The sequence below is a fragment of the Homarus americanus genome, unplaced genomic scaffold (genome assembly GCF_018991925.1).
Source record: "Homarus americanus isolate GMGI-L3 unplaced genomic scaffold, GMGI_Hamer_2.0 scaffold32929, whole genome shotgun sequence".
Taxonomy (NCBI): domain Eukaryota; kingdom Metazoa; phylum Arthropoda; class Malacostraca; order Decapoda; family Nephropidae; genus Homarus; species Homarus americanus.
Window position 1 is genome coordinate 14,189,536 of NW_024737097.1, and position 16,742 is coordinate 14,206,277.

Sequence of the window (16,742 nt, forward strand, 5' to 3'; positions counted from 1 at the left end):
TATCCTGGCAAACCCTCGAAAATCTCTGCCACCTGCCTCTTCTCCACTGACATTTGCATTTGTTGGTTGATTTCTGGCCAGGCTGGGGTGGTCGTGGCGCAATGCATCGGACGCCGGCCCGCAGCACACCAAGCAGGTTGTCGACACTTCGCGCGATGCCGGCTGTTATGCAAAGATGGAAAGCGATTTTCTCCCCAACTCGGTAACCTGCGCGCGGTTGCGTTGGTTCCGGGTTTGAGGTGGTGGGGTCAGGCCATTGTGAGAATAAGGCTGAGAACCTCGTCTCGCGGAGCAGGTGGCGAAACTGGCGCCTAAGTCAGCGACTTCTTCCTCTGGTAGCAGGAGCCGTCTCTACATTAGACCAACTCACAAACTCTAACGCGAGGTGGATCTGGCCCAATTACAGTCCATCCGTCATATAAGCGTCTGCGAAAATATGGGCAACAATATTGCCCTCCAATGCGCTTCGTAAATGAATGGAATTTCGTAACCGTTTTCATTTCAAGCTCTCGTACAACTAAATCCAGCATAAACCAAATCGCAACCACAACAATAAACACAACATAATAACCACAATTAGGATAATAGAGAACATAACCAGATGTGGACCTAGTTCTTACACTAACACCAACATTACGATATCAAATATTACGCTCAATTTATAGAACATGATAAGTATAAAAAAATATCTGTAATAATTCCCAAAGGCAAAAAATTTGAACAATCAAACTTTATTCACATGATCTTGATCGTTTGACTTGTAATTTTGGCTAAACAATTTTAAAATTTCTACACACAGAATTTTTACCTGAATGAATATGAGACCTTAACATTAGCTAAGGGAGACAAAGAGACCAAAATAGTGGTCGAAACTCCTAAGTGATATTTCTCGAGACACATATAGGTTATAAACACTCACCCCGACGTCCTCCAACACTGATAATGCGAACATATCAATTTTGGACTTCATAAAATAATCATTGCAAATCAGGAAAATGCATCTTGCTACTTACCGTTGTTTTGACTGCGTGTTTTGTAGTGTAAACTCTACAGGTGCTCTCTAGCTTAAACGTTCATCTTTCAATTCAGACTCAACTATCACTGATGGGGTACCTGCCAGAACAGGTGTTTAATGTGATGAAACTGGATTAAAGAAAATTAGACAGAACAAACATTACTTAAGAGGAGAAAAGGTGAGCCATGTTTTAAAGACTGTAGCGGTATAATACTCCATCAAATCTTTTCATTTTTTAATATGTTTGAGAATACGTTTAACAAGCCTCAGAGAGCAATAACTAGTTAAGTGAAACACCTGTTTCCAAACCAGAAAGTACCATATATATATACCCTCACTTTCCAGCAGTTAATGTACCGAATTACAGGTGAAACCAGCATAATGAACTCATATATAGGATTAATTAGCAAATTCAGGACAGATCCACCCCAAACTCACTCATGACTACACCTTCTGTAAAATAATATCACATGATGGTATGCACACAATTAATAATTAAGAAATATCAATAATATTAAGTTTCTTAGTAGAAAAAAATGACAAACTACGATGTTGGATACCGACGCAAGGCAGATAGCCCTCATGTCACTGTATCGTTGTATCACCCACAGGAAGCTTGCAGGAGCCTCTTTATCAAACTCTAAAAGTCATGCCCATCTCACCATAATTATCTATCACGCTGTGGTGAAGAACGTCAATATTTTGAATGACTGGCGCTGCTTTCGTAGCACAGCACCCATTATGGCGGATGGCGGGAGGTTTGGATCAAAAATGGCGCGGCTGTCGCCTCTCCGTGTAAGGGTACCGCACCGAGCAATAATCCTGGGTTCGGCAGAACTTTGTCAACGGAAAGCAGATGTGGGACCAGCAAAAGTGAGGATTAACTTAAATATATACCAGTATATATTGTGAATGGTGAAAACAAAAATACTCACATTTATCAAAAATATATAACTGATCATAAAATCTGATTATCAATATAATTAATACATGATGATAGACACTGTCCTGGAATAATCATAAAGTATAATACAGCACAGTACTGTAGTGCTGCATTGTACTTAAAACTAAAACAAGTAGGGAAATTTGTCCAGTCTTAGAATTCTACTTAAACCAACTGAAATTTTAATATTTGATAAATATGACTTCCTCAGACTTACACAGAGAGATCAATTACAATAGCATGGTCAAGAAATATTAAATAAATCAAAATATATTAATTTAAATAAAATTTGGCTTTTTAGCTGCCAAAAATGTAGTATACAATAGAGTATATTCTCTAAAACATTGTAATAATTTGAAAGGAGACCCTAAATTCACCCAGGTCATCTCAATCTTACTATAGAACTCAGAGCTTTAAGGAATGCGTTATGTATCTTGCCACAGGTAGTGTTAGATGTCTTGAGGAGATACCGCTGCATTGGATAGTACAGATCCTGTCTCAGGTCTTGGCCAAGATTATACTGTAAAAACACACACATTGTAAATATTTGATTTGTATAGGCACATATTGGCTAGCAAGATGCAGGGCAAAATTGAAGTCTTTCCTATAGAACAGGCATAAGAGCCAAATTGACATTTCGAGATATGGATATTAAAAGATTAGGTTCATTAGGCGTCTCATTTAGAAGGGGCGCAAGTGCCTTATTTGCCCAAGCCACCCCCACCACCACTTGCAGTTACCCGTGAGCCCCACACTCCTAGCCCACCACCATCCTGTGTATGTGTCAACACAAATGCCTGACTCTGAGATTATGCTACTTTTTGGCCTTGTTTACAAGCCATGTTTCTGGGTTGCAAGGGCATTTCTTGGCACCAGACAGTGAGACGATGGAAGAGGAAGACTGAAGTGCATTATCAGCCATGGTATCAGTTCACTAACCCACTAATATCCATAATAAAAGCACAAAAACAGGCAGAGTAATATCCCTTCATGTGAATATGAGAAGATATGGCAGGAAACTGGAGTACATGGGTCAGGACCATAGCAGAGTGACTGACTGAGAGTAGGGCATGGGGTTGATATGACACACTCAGTGACCAATGCGAAGATTGTGTGCCTCCTTCTAATGCAATGATTTGAGCCCTTTCGAGACTCTGGCACATTAGTTTTCAAGCCTAAATTATACAGGTGTCCAATATGATATACAGTACTGTAGTAGGTGTAAGTGTGTTTACCAATCAACGGAGATTTGAACTTGGAAAACGGAGGTACACTGTATCCTTCACTAACCAAATGACCACTGTATAAAAATTCACTGAACTGAAAATTCTAATCTTACACCTCATTTTCATTATCCAAAAGCGATTCTCACTTATCCAAAATATGGTCCATCGAAAATTCAAATTGTGTGTGCTCAGTAGTCAGATGGGGCAGCATAACATCATCCTCCCACATCCCCTCAGATTGTGTGTCTGGCATGCCATTCACTTAGTGTTCAGTTTAAGTGCAGTGCTCTCTTTTAATCCGTGTGTATTCATGCCATTCTTTCATGAATCTGCTCACAATGGCATCCAAGCAACATGCTGATTCCTTGGCTACCCCCACCATCACCAAGAGACTATATAATCCTGTGATAATTAAAAACAAGCTTGAAATAAAATGCCATGAATGCAGAAAGTCCCGAGCAAGATCGGGAGAGACCTGCCTCACATAAGATAATGTACGAAATGTATACAGTCTCTCCTCGACTTAAGACGGGGTTCCGTCTCGACAACCAGGTCATAAGTTGAAAAGGCGAAAATAATACATAGAAATTCTAAAATGGGTGTCTCTTTGAAAAGGCGAAAATAATACATAGAAATTCTAAAATGGGTGTCTCTTTTTCTTCTCAGCACCACGAGAACTCTCACTTTTACTCTTGCCAGCCATTTTAAAGGGAATTACAAACGAAAATTTTGTCAGTACACAGTAAGATCACTAACATCGGGACTCAAAAATACGTAATGTGAAAAATATTTTATATGACCATGGCCGTCGTATGTCCAGATTGTCGTAAGTCTAATAATATGTCGTTAGTCGAGGAGAGATTGTATATGTATTTTATTTAGTGTATGTGTTTTTTTGTAGTTGTTGTTAATGAACTGAATTAAAAACATTTTTTAGTTATAATAGTGTTGTTTTTTTTTTTTGCTGGGGGCATAATGTCACCCTCACTCACTCCTGCATCCCACTCAGACTGCAGGTCTGGTGTGCCATTCTCATACTGTTAAGATGATGCCATGACCATACGAAGACCCTAGCCGATTTCATTATTTTTTGGTATAATATTGGGGTGTCCTTGTAGTTAGGTACTAAATTACAGTACATACTGTAGTTTTGTACTAAATTATAGTAGTCAGGTAGGGTTTTTGTTTTTCATGAACCGATTTCATTTATTTATTTTTTTTTAGATAAAGTATTGGGGTTTTCTTGTCGGTGGAAATCCAAGCACTATTTTCCCATTTATTATGTTATTTGCTATCCAAATGGTTTTAAGGAACCTTACCCATTTGGGGAGTGAGGGATACCTGCACCACTATCTCATAATGGCATTTCAGATGCTTATATCCATTCTATAGGCAAATCCTTAATTTATGCCTCCACAGTGCTACAAATGTAAAACCAGTCTCTTATTTTTCCTTTTTTTTATCACACAGGCAAATACTGCACAGTATTCATATTAAGTGCTTAACTTCCTTCTCTCCTCTAAAGCTTCACCCATCCTGACCTTACATTCACTAAACTCAATTTACTTACATTTTGTGCAGTACAGATAAATCTACCACTTTACTTTGTCCCTTTTTGAAATACAGTATCATCATACTTGTACTCAATCCAACACTTCTCTTCATATTCTTCTGTTAAGTAATAAATTTTCCCCCTCTTGGCTAACACTACAGAAAACCAGACATGGGATAATTACATTGGAAATATACTGGAATCAATTATGATTACATGTCACTCTTATAACTATGATAATGATTACCCTTGAACAAGTGTAGTCAATTGAAATCAATTACAATAAACCCATATCTGCATAACACCTCAGCAAAAAGGAGGATGAGCACAAACTGTATCCTTCCATCCAATTCAAATTTAGCTGCTGCCTTGCTCATTTGATTTTAATGCCTTTAACTCCTGCATACTGAAAAGTCATAGAGACATTACAGACTTGTCCAACTCCCACACCTATTAAAAAATTCTCATTTAAGCTCCCACTAACTTTTACGAATGCTCCATTGCTGTTTCAGAATGATTTTATGCATCAAATTATTTAACCTTTTCACCTCATACAGCATACTCATGATATTCTCATAATTCATTCCTATGCATCCAATCAAATGCCTTCCCCAGATCCATGTAAGCTACACATGACTTGAATTTTTTTTTTTTTTTTTGGCCCTCTTCAAAGAGTATTGGAGGTACTCAACCTCAACATTTTCTAACAAACTCTTGTTTCTTACTAAATCCACAAAATAATTTCCTTTGGCTTCTCATCACAGTACAGGTATTAGCTTTCAATAACACATCCTTGGTATGTTCCATGGATATTTTTTTCATATCTATTAAGCATTCTTAGTACCTTGACCCTAAATTCCCCTAGAATAAAGAAATTAACAATAATAAAATGATTGGAAAATGAGACCAAAAAGTAGGATTTTAAGCTTCAACTTTCACAATAGTGAATACTTTTAAGGCTGATCAGGCAGAGTCAATCTACTGCTTCTAAGAAAAAAATATTCTGAGACAAAAGATTTACCGTACCTACCTCTTCCCAAGCACGGTAAACAGCCCTAAAAGCTGGCTGCTTGCCACTGTGGAATGTACCCCGATTACCATGAAGAACAAATACTCCTCTCTTCTCTGCTGCCTTACAAACACTCATGTACATACAGTGATCAGGACGCAGATTGTATTCACACCCATAAACATACAGTTTGTCTGAAAGTGAATACAGGTAATGTCACCTTAAAAATAATACACCCTGTACCTAAAATGTATAGTTAATATATTTATCTTATCATTAAAACAGTGGTAAATATTATAACTAATTCTAAAATTAAATTCCATGGTGACTAACAGTGTATGAGCAAAAAAAAAAATAACAAGAATGAATCAAGAGATGACATACACTGATGAAAATGCAATGAAAATCTTCTAAAAAATTAAATTCTTTGTAAATGTAAAGTACACCTAACGCCTCAAAAATCTTTAGCTTCAGTGCAATATGGCAATGCTCCCCCTCACTCATGTCATACTTTTTCTTGTATTTAGGTTAATTTGGGGGGATAATCAGAGGTTTTGGCAGGGGAAATAATTATCACTTTTTGGTAACTAGGCAGCAGTAATTATATACCACAGAATGAAGAAGTTTACAAATATTGAATACTAAAGAGAGCATTTACACACAAAAAAAATATCAGAGATTACTGGAGCCCAGGTGCCTGAACTTGCTGCTTAAACTTGTGCCACCCAGGACCACACCCCTAAACCAGATGTGCTGCTTGTTAGTGTTGTATGAACTCATATAACCAGGTTCAACTATCTTATACCTCTGCTTGATCTTAAGCTGTTGGGGACTCACAGGGCAGGGCAGTGAGTAGTGGTGGACATGCAGGAGGTTGGCAGTGAAGATGGTGGACAAGGCCTTTAAGGGCCACCTTCAGACCACAGACAACCCCTCTGGATTTACATATCCATTGTACAGTACTTCAGCACAAAAAGTTGCAATTTTTTTTAAATAACAAGAGATTTTATGTGCACCATTGCTGTATGGGGGAGTTGGGCTGTAACTATATACCCACACTCAAGACTGTGTGTGTGGATATAAGAGGCACAAATGGTTACCGTATGATAGATTTGGGTTTGTTGGGTCTAATTCTTATGAAGGTCAAATTATCAATGTTTTTTTTTGTGTGTGTGTTTTTTTTAGAAATTCAAACTCCATAAATACAATACGTTAAAATTACCCAAAATTTAAGTAAATAAATTAGAACCAGTAAAATTCCATTGTATATCTTGGGTTACAATTCCTTATTTTAGCAGCACTAAACAACCTGGGTTGCATTTTCCATGAGAAACATTTATAGGTGTGAATGAATTTACTTCCAGACTACTGAAATTAATTAATTTATTAAACACAGATCATGTACAGTCTCATTCAAGATTCTTCGAACACTGCTGGAGACAGCTGGCAACTCGAGGCAATTTGTTTACTATAGTACGTAGTATAATATAATACGAAACAACAAAGCCCAACCATTAATTAATCAACGGGGAACTAAGTAACCAATCACCGATAACCTTTTACATTCATTCATAATTTTTATTACGTACTATAGTAAACAAACGGCCTTGAGTTGCCAGCTGTTTCCGGCAGCGTTTGAAGAATCTTGAACGAGACTGTACCAAGAATTGGAGCCAGAACCAATAGTATATTCAAACAAACCTGGATGATAATGGAAGATAATATTGATAATATCTTGGTCTCCCCAGGTAATGGATAGTTTATAGTGTCTATAGATGGGCACCACATACTCCTCCCATCCAAACTTACGTAGGCGGGTTAAGTTCATCAACATCACCCCTGAGTTTACACCTGAAGAAAGTAAAAGGAAAAGGAAAGTTAAAGGATTTCAACTAAGACACTAGACACATGATGCTTACTGAAAGGTATAGCTATAGCTGTATCCTGTCCCAAAGTTATATCTCTCACATTCCAGGTAATTTCTCAACACTTAAATGGTGGTCGTCATCAGTGGATGTTAGCAGTAGGGACGGTGGCCAACATCAATGTATGTTACACGTTCATTGTGTTCCATTTTTTACACAAAGGGGGCAGATTAGCCACTAATGAGGTTTAAAACTGACTTAAAACCGAGCCTTTTTTTCATGAACCCATAACACAGACAACTCCTTACAAGATATTAAAGTGTAATAAATTTTATAATGGGATCCTGAAAAGTAAAACCTCAATAATAAATGCTACTGGAGGAGAAGAGAGGTACAAATTTATACAGGTATATACTGTACTTACTGCCTCAATTATACCTTTACTATTATCCTCCTACGGCTTATGTCCTCATTATACAGTATTTCTTTCTTTTACACTTTTACAGTCCAATCAAACTCCTTATGTTTTTGGTCTAAGTAAAACCTTCTTAATCCGGACTAATTTGGAGAAATCCAGTCCATATTAAGTGAATTTCCAGATAAAGCAATTTCCGGAGGAAGTTTATTTGATCTGGAAAAAGTCTGGATTAACTGAGAAAAATCCGGATGGCAATCCAGATTCCTGTCTGGCATATAAGAACACCAGCCCCAGCCACTTTGTTTACAAGTCAGTCATGCTGCTACAGCCTTTGTGTATGCATCTCTTTAACTCCTGTGGACTATTTGTGACTTTGTGGACTAATTACTATGGCTCCGCAGGAAAGGAAAGACAACTGGAAGTCAGAAGAGGGCCAGAAAGGAGTTTAGCTTGAAGGCCAAGCTAGCAGTTCTGGAAGATGAGAAAGGTGTGTCTGCAACTTTGTGGTAAATACTGTGTGCCCACTATGTACAAGATTTGTACACAGTATATTATATGGCAGGTTGGTGAGTCAAGTGATTCAAAAGTGTTTATTCATTTATGCCATCAAGTGGGTAGATCCAGATGATTTCATGTTAATCTGGACTCAATCCAGATTAACAAAAATTAGTCCAAAGTGGTTTGCCAGTCTGGATAAAACAGAAATCTGGATTAAGAGGGTTTTACTGTACTCTTGCTTAATCTCTGCTTCCCCAAGCTTTTCCCATTCTAATATCATCTTTTTTGTCCCTGTTTTTATTTGCAAACCCATCTATTTATCATTGTCAGTTTTGTAAACATCAGGTTGTGGTTTGATCTTGCCACCGTGCTAATCCTCACGTCTAATAATATGTAATCCCATTTCAATCCCTCTCCTCATATACTGTATATACTGTGCCGGTATTTATGTAAAAAAAAAAAAGAAAAAAAGGAAGAAATTTCTTTCTCTACAAACAATTATCAAAAACCTCCATTTACATTTCTGCCTAAACCCCTCCACCTTCCCCTTTTCCACAATGTTCCTCTTACAGTAATTTACCGCCTTTTCATTTTGAAGTGAAGCTATCAAAGCTTTATCAAGATACAGTCTCAGAGTTACGAACGGGTCATGTTCCCAGACCCTGTTCGTATGTTGGAACTGTGTTAATTCCATAGGTTAGGTTAAAGCACATCCCTACCATACAAAACAACAATAATATCCCATACATACCATATAATGTAAATACTGTAAATAAAATAATGTTAAACAATATAAAGTAAAGTAAAAAATGGGATTTTAGTTACAGATATTTGTGATGAGTATACTGTAATGGGATCCCATTAGTAAGTGTGGGTGTTCGTAAATCAGTGTTAGCAGTAAGTTACCTGTAGTGAGTTCGCTAGCGTGACAAATTTTCAAGCATTTAGATTGAGAACGATATTGAACTCGTTTCGCAATTCCCACGGTTGTTGTGGCCAGTTCTTATCACATCAATTGAGTATGTGTTTTTGTGAACAATTCAGAAAATTATTAATATTTGACAGATATATTATAATAAATTGATAAAAGAAAATCAAATTACACGTCCCCTGTTTCCGTACATCACACAATTGTTTGTGTTTGTAAATGCAAAAATGTAATATTGATCAAACCTCAAGGTCTACATAATAACTGAAACTTTGGTAGTGATTAAATAAGTCATATTTAAAATAAAAAAATATACTAATCAAACTCACCCCACCATTTGCCAGTGACAAGAAAGAAATGACCTGACTGACGCTTTTTAACTCCTGGTTTGGTCAGTAATGCATATCTATATTTACTCATAATATCTCTTATAAATAATTATTTAAAATTTACTTTCAAAAATATTCAAAATACTGCATAATCTTGACCTCAGTGTAAATGGATATAAATAAATCCATGATCGTTTGATCCCATATTTCTTCACATATAATTAAAGAAAATACGGTATATTTAATATATTAGATATATATAAAAAATAAAAATAAATTCTATCATCTGTTATCAAAATATTTGAGTCTGAAAAACAAAATTAAACAATCTTCATTTTACATAATAAAATTACAATTATATATAATATATAAATATATATAATATATATATATATATATATATATATATATATATATATATATATATAATATATATATATATATATATATAAAATAAATAAAAAAAAAAAAATAATAAAGTGTACTTACATTTGCTGCTTATATTACAGTTCGTACATCATGTTCAATTGATTTATGTGTTTTGTTTGTGAAGAATTGCAGAAATAATTTATGTAATATTTATGTATACAGTATACCTGTACAGTATATGTAAAATGTAAAATTTTAAATAAGAGAAAAACAAAATACATAGCGTTTTAGACCCGCGGGCTCTGTTTACTCTAAACTGTGTGAAGTTTTTAAGTGTCCTCAGTGAATTCTGATTACTGTTTCTCCAATCTTGTGACTATGGAAAAGAAGAATATCTCTGGTGATCGTAAAAGAAAGGCTATAACACTTGAAGAAAAGCTTGATGTTTCATGACTCCTCAACATCACCCTTCTCCCCCATCAAGTTATATTCATATTTTTTCAAGGTAAAGTGTAACATTTACTGTATGATTTCATTATTAGATATGAATGTAACATTTATTTAGACTGTGCTATCCTTTGTGTTAGGCTAACTACGAAATTTTTTTTCTATTTGGAGTAATCTGCACCTAACCCTATTTTCTCCATAAGCCCTGTTATTTCTATTACACGAATTTCTATAACACGATGTTTTACAAGAACACTACTATCGCGTTATAGCAGAACTACCTGTACTATGAAGAAAATATAAATTAACATTCAAAATAAAAAAAATTGAAATATCTGAAAGTTTGAGTTCTATACAACTCTTCCCCGACTTATGACGGGGTTAGGGACCCAAATCCAGGTCGTAAGTCAAAATGGTCGTATGTCAAAAATGCTTAAATGGGTGTCTCTTTTTCTTCTCAGCACCACAAAACTCTCACTTTTAAGCTTGCCAGCCATTTTAAAGTGAATTACAAACGAAAATTTTGTCTGTGTACTGAAGTTGGGACTCGAAAATACGTAATTTGACAAAATTTAGGTACGACTGAGGCAGGTCGTAAGTGTGGGTGGTCGTAAGTCAGGGAGGAGCTGTAGATGAAACAGTACTTATCAAAACATATCACACCTAACAATAATCTTTATAATATTTCATATACATGTACAGTATTACCTCTCTATACTGAAATAATTGGTGAGCAGCTAGTTCGGTATGCCGAGTTTTTCGGCATAAAACAAATCAGAAAAAATTCATGCAATACCAAACTTTGTTCGGTACGGTATACCTCCCTGTATATGAAAATTTTTCGGCATTTTTAGTTCAGATAAACTGCCACAATACATTCGTTATGCAAGGGATCACTTACTGAATGGGTTAGGTTCCTGGAGAACTATTCGTTAAGTGAATTTTTCATACAGTATCTCAAAAAACAGAACAAATGAGAAAAATAGGGTTCAGTTTAGTTACCCAAAAATACCAGTTGAAAAATAGAAATAAGACAGCTTGGCCTGGTGGGGGGAGGGGAGCTAGGGTGATGTAGCTACAGACAGACTAACTTGACAATACAGTGGTCCCTCGGTTAACTAACACAATTCGTTCCAGAAGGTTAACCGAAACCATTGTTTCAATGGGATTTGGGGTAATTGGTTCCAGCTCACCGAAAATTACATACAAAGTAAAAAAAAATGCAGTAAAGTACACTTACTTTGAGGTGTGTATGTAGAAGGCTCCTGGTTGATGATGATGATGATGGGAATTAGAAGTGGAGGAGAAGGGAGAAGAGAAGGAAGTGGGGGGTGGAAGAGAAATCACCCCATGCTTCATGCCGTCATTTCACCCATAAAATTTTAAGTTCACTAGGTGTAATTCAAGATTATTTTCTTTAAAATCAACACTGCACTGCACTATATATTGTCAATATGTTCAATATATTTCAGAATAACCAATAATTGTACAGTATAGTCTGGATTTACGCGGTGCCTTGCCAGAATTAAATGTTTTAATTACGCTGTAAATTTCATCATTTACGCGGCAAGCGGTTGGAGAGGTCCAGACCGCCGCGCCATTTTTTACTCACGCGGTCCATTCTTGACCATACGCGGGAAGCAGCGCGGTGAGTGGTGCGCATTAGGCCGGTCTTACGTTATCGCTGATGTCATATGACGTATCGGACTGTGATTGGGCCACGCATCCTTACCACCCACGCATTCCCTCCGCCGCTAGCTGTGATTGGTCTTATGTAACATGACGTGCCCTGCCACCAGAGGGTAGAAGTCGCTAACCTAGCCAGGCCTGTCTCATTGTTCTCAGTCCGCGTACAGTGGTCCCTCGGTTAACAAGCACAATCCGTTCTAGAAGGTTGCTCGTTAACCGAAACCATTGTTTAAATGGGTTTTTGGGTAATTGGTTCCAGCTCACCGAAAATTGCCTAAATTCAACAAAAAAGGTAGAAAAGTACACTTACTTTGAGTTGTGTATGTAGAAGGCTCCTGGATGATGATGATGGGAATTAGAATGGGGGTGGAGAAGGGAGAAGAGAAGGCATTGGGTTGGAAGAGAAGTCACCCCATGGCGCCATTTCACCCATGAAATTTTAGTTCTCTTGGTGCAATTCAAGATTATTTTCTTTAAATCAACACTGCACTGCATTATATATTGTCAATATGTAAAATAAATTTCAAAATGACCAATAATTTGCTTGCAAAAACAGAAAAAAGGCATTTAGTTGAAGAGAGTCTCAAGCAAGATGTTACCTCCACTGAAAAGATACAAAGACTGATGCCTGTATGGTGTGTTGAGAGGCTGGATGGCACGCATAAAACTAGTTTCATTACCTTCAATTATGTTCAATAATTGTTAAAATGAGTAAAAAATTTAATATTAAACTTTTAAAATTATTGAATAGTATAAACTTCTTGATATTTGCTAAAATGGTAAGGAATTTAAGCCCTAGAACCGATTACTGTATTGGCGGACTAATACTACAGCTGGTGGACCGCCAAATGCAAGCGAAATCATGTTCAGGTTGGCTCGTAAGAAACTCGTTAATCGAGGGATTGCTCGTTAACCGAAGTTAAGAATCTTATGGAAGGCAACTCGTTAACCGAAATCTCGTTAACCGAGGAACCACTGTATACAGTTCTCTCTTGTGCCCGCTATTCCCCTCACAACTCACAATGGCTTCCGCTGGACCCCCAACACCCGAGAAAAACCTTGAATTATTACCTGGACCAAGCCATGATTATGTGAAGGAAATCATCGAGTTGGGGGAGAAAATTAAGCTCATCCTTGACAACGACCCAGACAAGCATCGGTATGAAGTGTCTAATAACCATCTGACGAAAGTTATGGAGCCGTATATCCAGATCTATCACGACAACATCAATGCTAGTCGTCAACGTAGTATTGAGGACTTCCTCGCCCGCAACCCACCACAACCACAGCCAGCCCAAGTCAGTGATAATGACGATATGGACTTTGAAGGGTTTGTCTGGGAGGCCCTGCAAACCTCTGCGAGTAGTGAAAGTGAAAGTGATTCACCAGAGGGCAACTAATCTGCCCTCTGCCTCGGAACCAGCCGCCATCCACGTGCTCCGACCCAGCTTTTCTACTAACGCAAGTGTTCAAAAAGCTAATATTATTGATATTTCTCTTAATTATTAATTGTGTGTGCATACCATCATAAAATTAAGATGTTATTTTTACTACAACGTACACATTGTGTCGGAAAAAGTGGAGTTTGGGGGTCGGCCCAGTCTCTATTTCAATTAATCCCATATGTTCTGTTATTTCGTTTACGCATTTCTCGTTTTACGCGGACCTCCACGGGTTCAATTGACCGCATAAATGCAGACAAAACTGTACGGTAAAAACGTAAAAATAGTTTATGTTCAAGAGAGCCACAAGCAAGATGTTACCTCCACTGACCAGATATACAAACTGACGCCTTGGTGGGTGAGTCAAGTGGCTGATTGGCGCACCAAAAACTAGTTTCTTGTACTGCAATTATGTTAAATAAGTGTTAAAATCACTAAAAAATTTAATATAAAACTTGAAAATTATTGAATAGTACATCCTTCTTGATATTTACTCAAATGGGAACAAATTTAAGCCCGAGAACCGATTACTGTATTGGCGGACTAATATTCCAGCTGGTGAGCAGGCGAAAACATGTTGACATGATTTCGTAAGAATTTCATAAACCGAATTTTTTTTCATTAACCGAATTGAAGATTTTTATGGAAGGTAATTCGTTAACCGAAATTTCGTTAACCGTGACATTCGTTAACCGAGGGATCACTGTACTATGCTAACTCTATATACACGTTCACTTCATTCACACAGTACACACCCATGCTCTTCTTATTTTATAGCAATATTCCATCTCCACAGAGATGTACTGTCAAATCTATATTACTACTGTTTTTAATTTATTTTAAGCTATATTACAGTATTGTATATGTATTTGACTCAGATTTAATTAAATGTACAAAACAGTTATTGTTAAGTGAAGAAACAGGCAACTTATAGGTAGTTAGGCTTTGACGAGTGTTATCTGCAGCCATGGAACTTAACCCTATTTCCCATAAGCCTTAAGTCATGCCAACAACGGGGTTTTTCAGGAACCTAATCCCCACAGGCGAGGGACTACTGTGTAGCAAATTTGTTCAATATACAGAGGTAATACGTACTGAAATCTGGGGAGTGGTTCAGTATATAGTGAATTTCAATGTATAGTACTGTATAGAAGTTTGGTATAGAGAGGTAATACTGTACTGTACTGACAGGCATACTGTATATGATACTGCAACAACTGCAGTCAAAATAACAAAGTTGCAATCATCATCCACAAGGGGTAAATAAACAAAATGATTGCAGTGTTACCTAGTTTGCCATAATAAGGATGCTTAGCAAAACGATTGTACCATCCGGTGGCCAGATCTTCATGTTCAGGAGCCATGGCTGCCATGTGAGATGAATTCATTTTGTAGAAGTGACTCCACAACTCCTCCAGAGGTGCCAGGAAAACAACATCAGTGTCTACATACACCAAAGCATCCACATCTTTCAGCAGTGACTAAAAAAAAAAAATTTACTGTTTCAATTGCCATATGGAAAAGAACAGAGTATGGCAAAGAAAACAAATTCAAATTCTTAAAATTTGTTATGAGTTCTGAAGGAAAAAAATTCAAATCAGAGGATACATGAACTTCTAGCACATATAATGGTGTTCTTGATTAAGTTATGTGCAGGGTACGTCCTGCTGAACGTTCATGGTATTTATCATGTAGAAACTTTCAAGGTAATGTTAAGAATCTGCACTGCATCAGGGTAAACACACTATTTTAGGACCTGTACCATTTTTCATCCACCAATTCTGATAACATGGATTAATACCTCTTGTACAAGCAGTATAAATGTGGCATTTTTTTTAGTATTCACGTCACCTCATACCTTACCCATTCAGCATCCAGTACAAGTTATCAACATTAGACAAAAATTAAAAGCAATGACGATGTTGCCTGTAATGAAAATTATAAGAAATAAAAATGTGAACAGTAATAAAGTAAATCTATTTCAGAGCACACCATAATATGTAAGACTAAACACTACGCACCAATAAGCCAAAGTAAACATTTCCAGATGTTTTTATAACTCCACATTGAGACATATTTATTAACGATCTAGAGCAGGTTTTATTACCTTGTATGATATGAGCTAAGTAAGAGGTATTTCATGGAGTAAACTTTATGCAAGCATGGGATTTACTGTACAGTGTGCAATCATGGCTGGTAAATACAGTACAGTCAATACTGTATCAGATGTTGGGTTATGAATGAAATGACCAGTAAACCAGATGGACATTTTGTGCCTTAGAGTAAGGTGTCCAGCAGAAAGAATGAATCCAATAAATGTCAGAGAGCCTATGTTTACTTGATTCTGGTCATCCTGTACCAGTGGGAAATGGCTTGCCAAAGTGGAAAAACTTCTTTAAATAATGAAGCTTGTACCACTGTGATGTAAACATACAGGCATGAAGAGTCTCTGGGAGGCACAAGGCTTGAAGAGTTTTCTCCAGGCTGCTGCATCTTGTCCTGGGGGGAAGATGATGCTGTGAAGGTTTAATGACACTCTCTCACGTACATCAGCTGGCCATGATGCGTACTGTAAAGTATAATAATGTATCTTATCAAACAGTGTTGATATATGCTTAAAGCAATACAAATATGCTGAACTCGGAGACAAACACTAAACTACTGAGGCATATAAGATTTACATCACATCCTCATTCTGTTTGAACACACAAGATAGTCAATGCCATTCTCATGTTGCAACAGCATAACAGAGCCTTAATTTATAATGATCTTAATATGAATGCATACAATACCCATGGTATTTGTTGTAACTTGACAAGACTGAATAAAATAATAAAAATTAATTTCAGACATGGAATAAGAAGTAATACAATAAAAACCCAGAGTACTGGGCTAATTAAGCCTAGTGATGTCGTTACTCAGATGGAATTTGATATTAGGACGTCCACATCAGCAGGGAGGCAATCATTCAAAACAACAACCACCATATTATGCTAACACAGATTGGCTTAT

The 16,742-nt window shown here is 36.8% G+C and overlaps 2 protein-coding genes across 2 annotated transcripts in view; one reads left to right on the plus strand and one right to left on the minus strand.

The window, feature by feature from the left end:
• Window positions 1-1,910: 1,910 nt before the first annotated feature.
• Window positions 1,911-16,742, minus strand: part of LOC121873226 (glucoside xylosyltransferase 1-like) — a 33,652-nt gene continuing 18,820 nt past the window's right edge. Inside the window, exons 3-7 of the mRNA XM_042376601.1 lie at window positions 16,165-16,299; window positions 15,019-15,211; window positions 7,447-7,596; window positions 5,767-5,939; window positions 1,911-2,478 (exon numbers count right to left, since the gene is read on the minus strand). Of these exons, the coding sequence (XP_042232535.1) occupies window positions 2,341-2,478; window positions 5,767-5,939; window positions 7,447-7,596; window positions 15,019-15,211; window positions 16,165-16,299 (789 nt within the window). The 3' untranslated portion in view covers window positions 1,911-2,340. The remainder of the gene's footprint in view (window positions 2,479-5,766; window positions 5,940-7,446; window positions 7,597-15,018; window positions 15,212-16,164; window positions 16,300-16,742) is intronic.
• LOC121873225 (E3 ubiquitin-protein ligase TRAIP-like) overlaps window positions 8,311-16,742 on the plus strand; it is a 74,595-nt gene continuing 66,163 nt past the window's right edge. The window contains exon 1 of the mRNA XM_042376600.1: window positions 8,311-8,515. The gene's annotated coding sequence lies outside the window, so the exon portion shown is untranslated. The remainder of the gene's footprint in view (window positions 8,516-16,742) is intronic.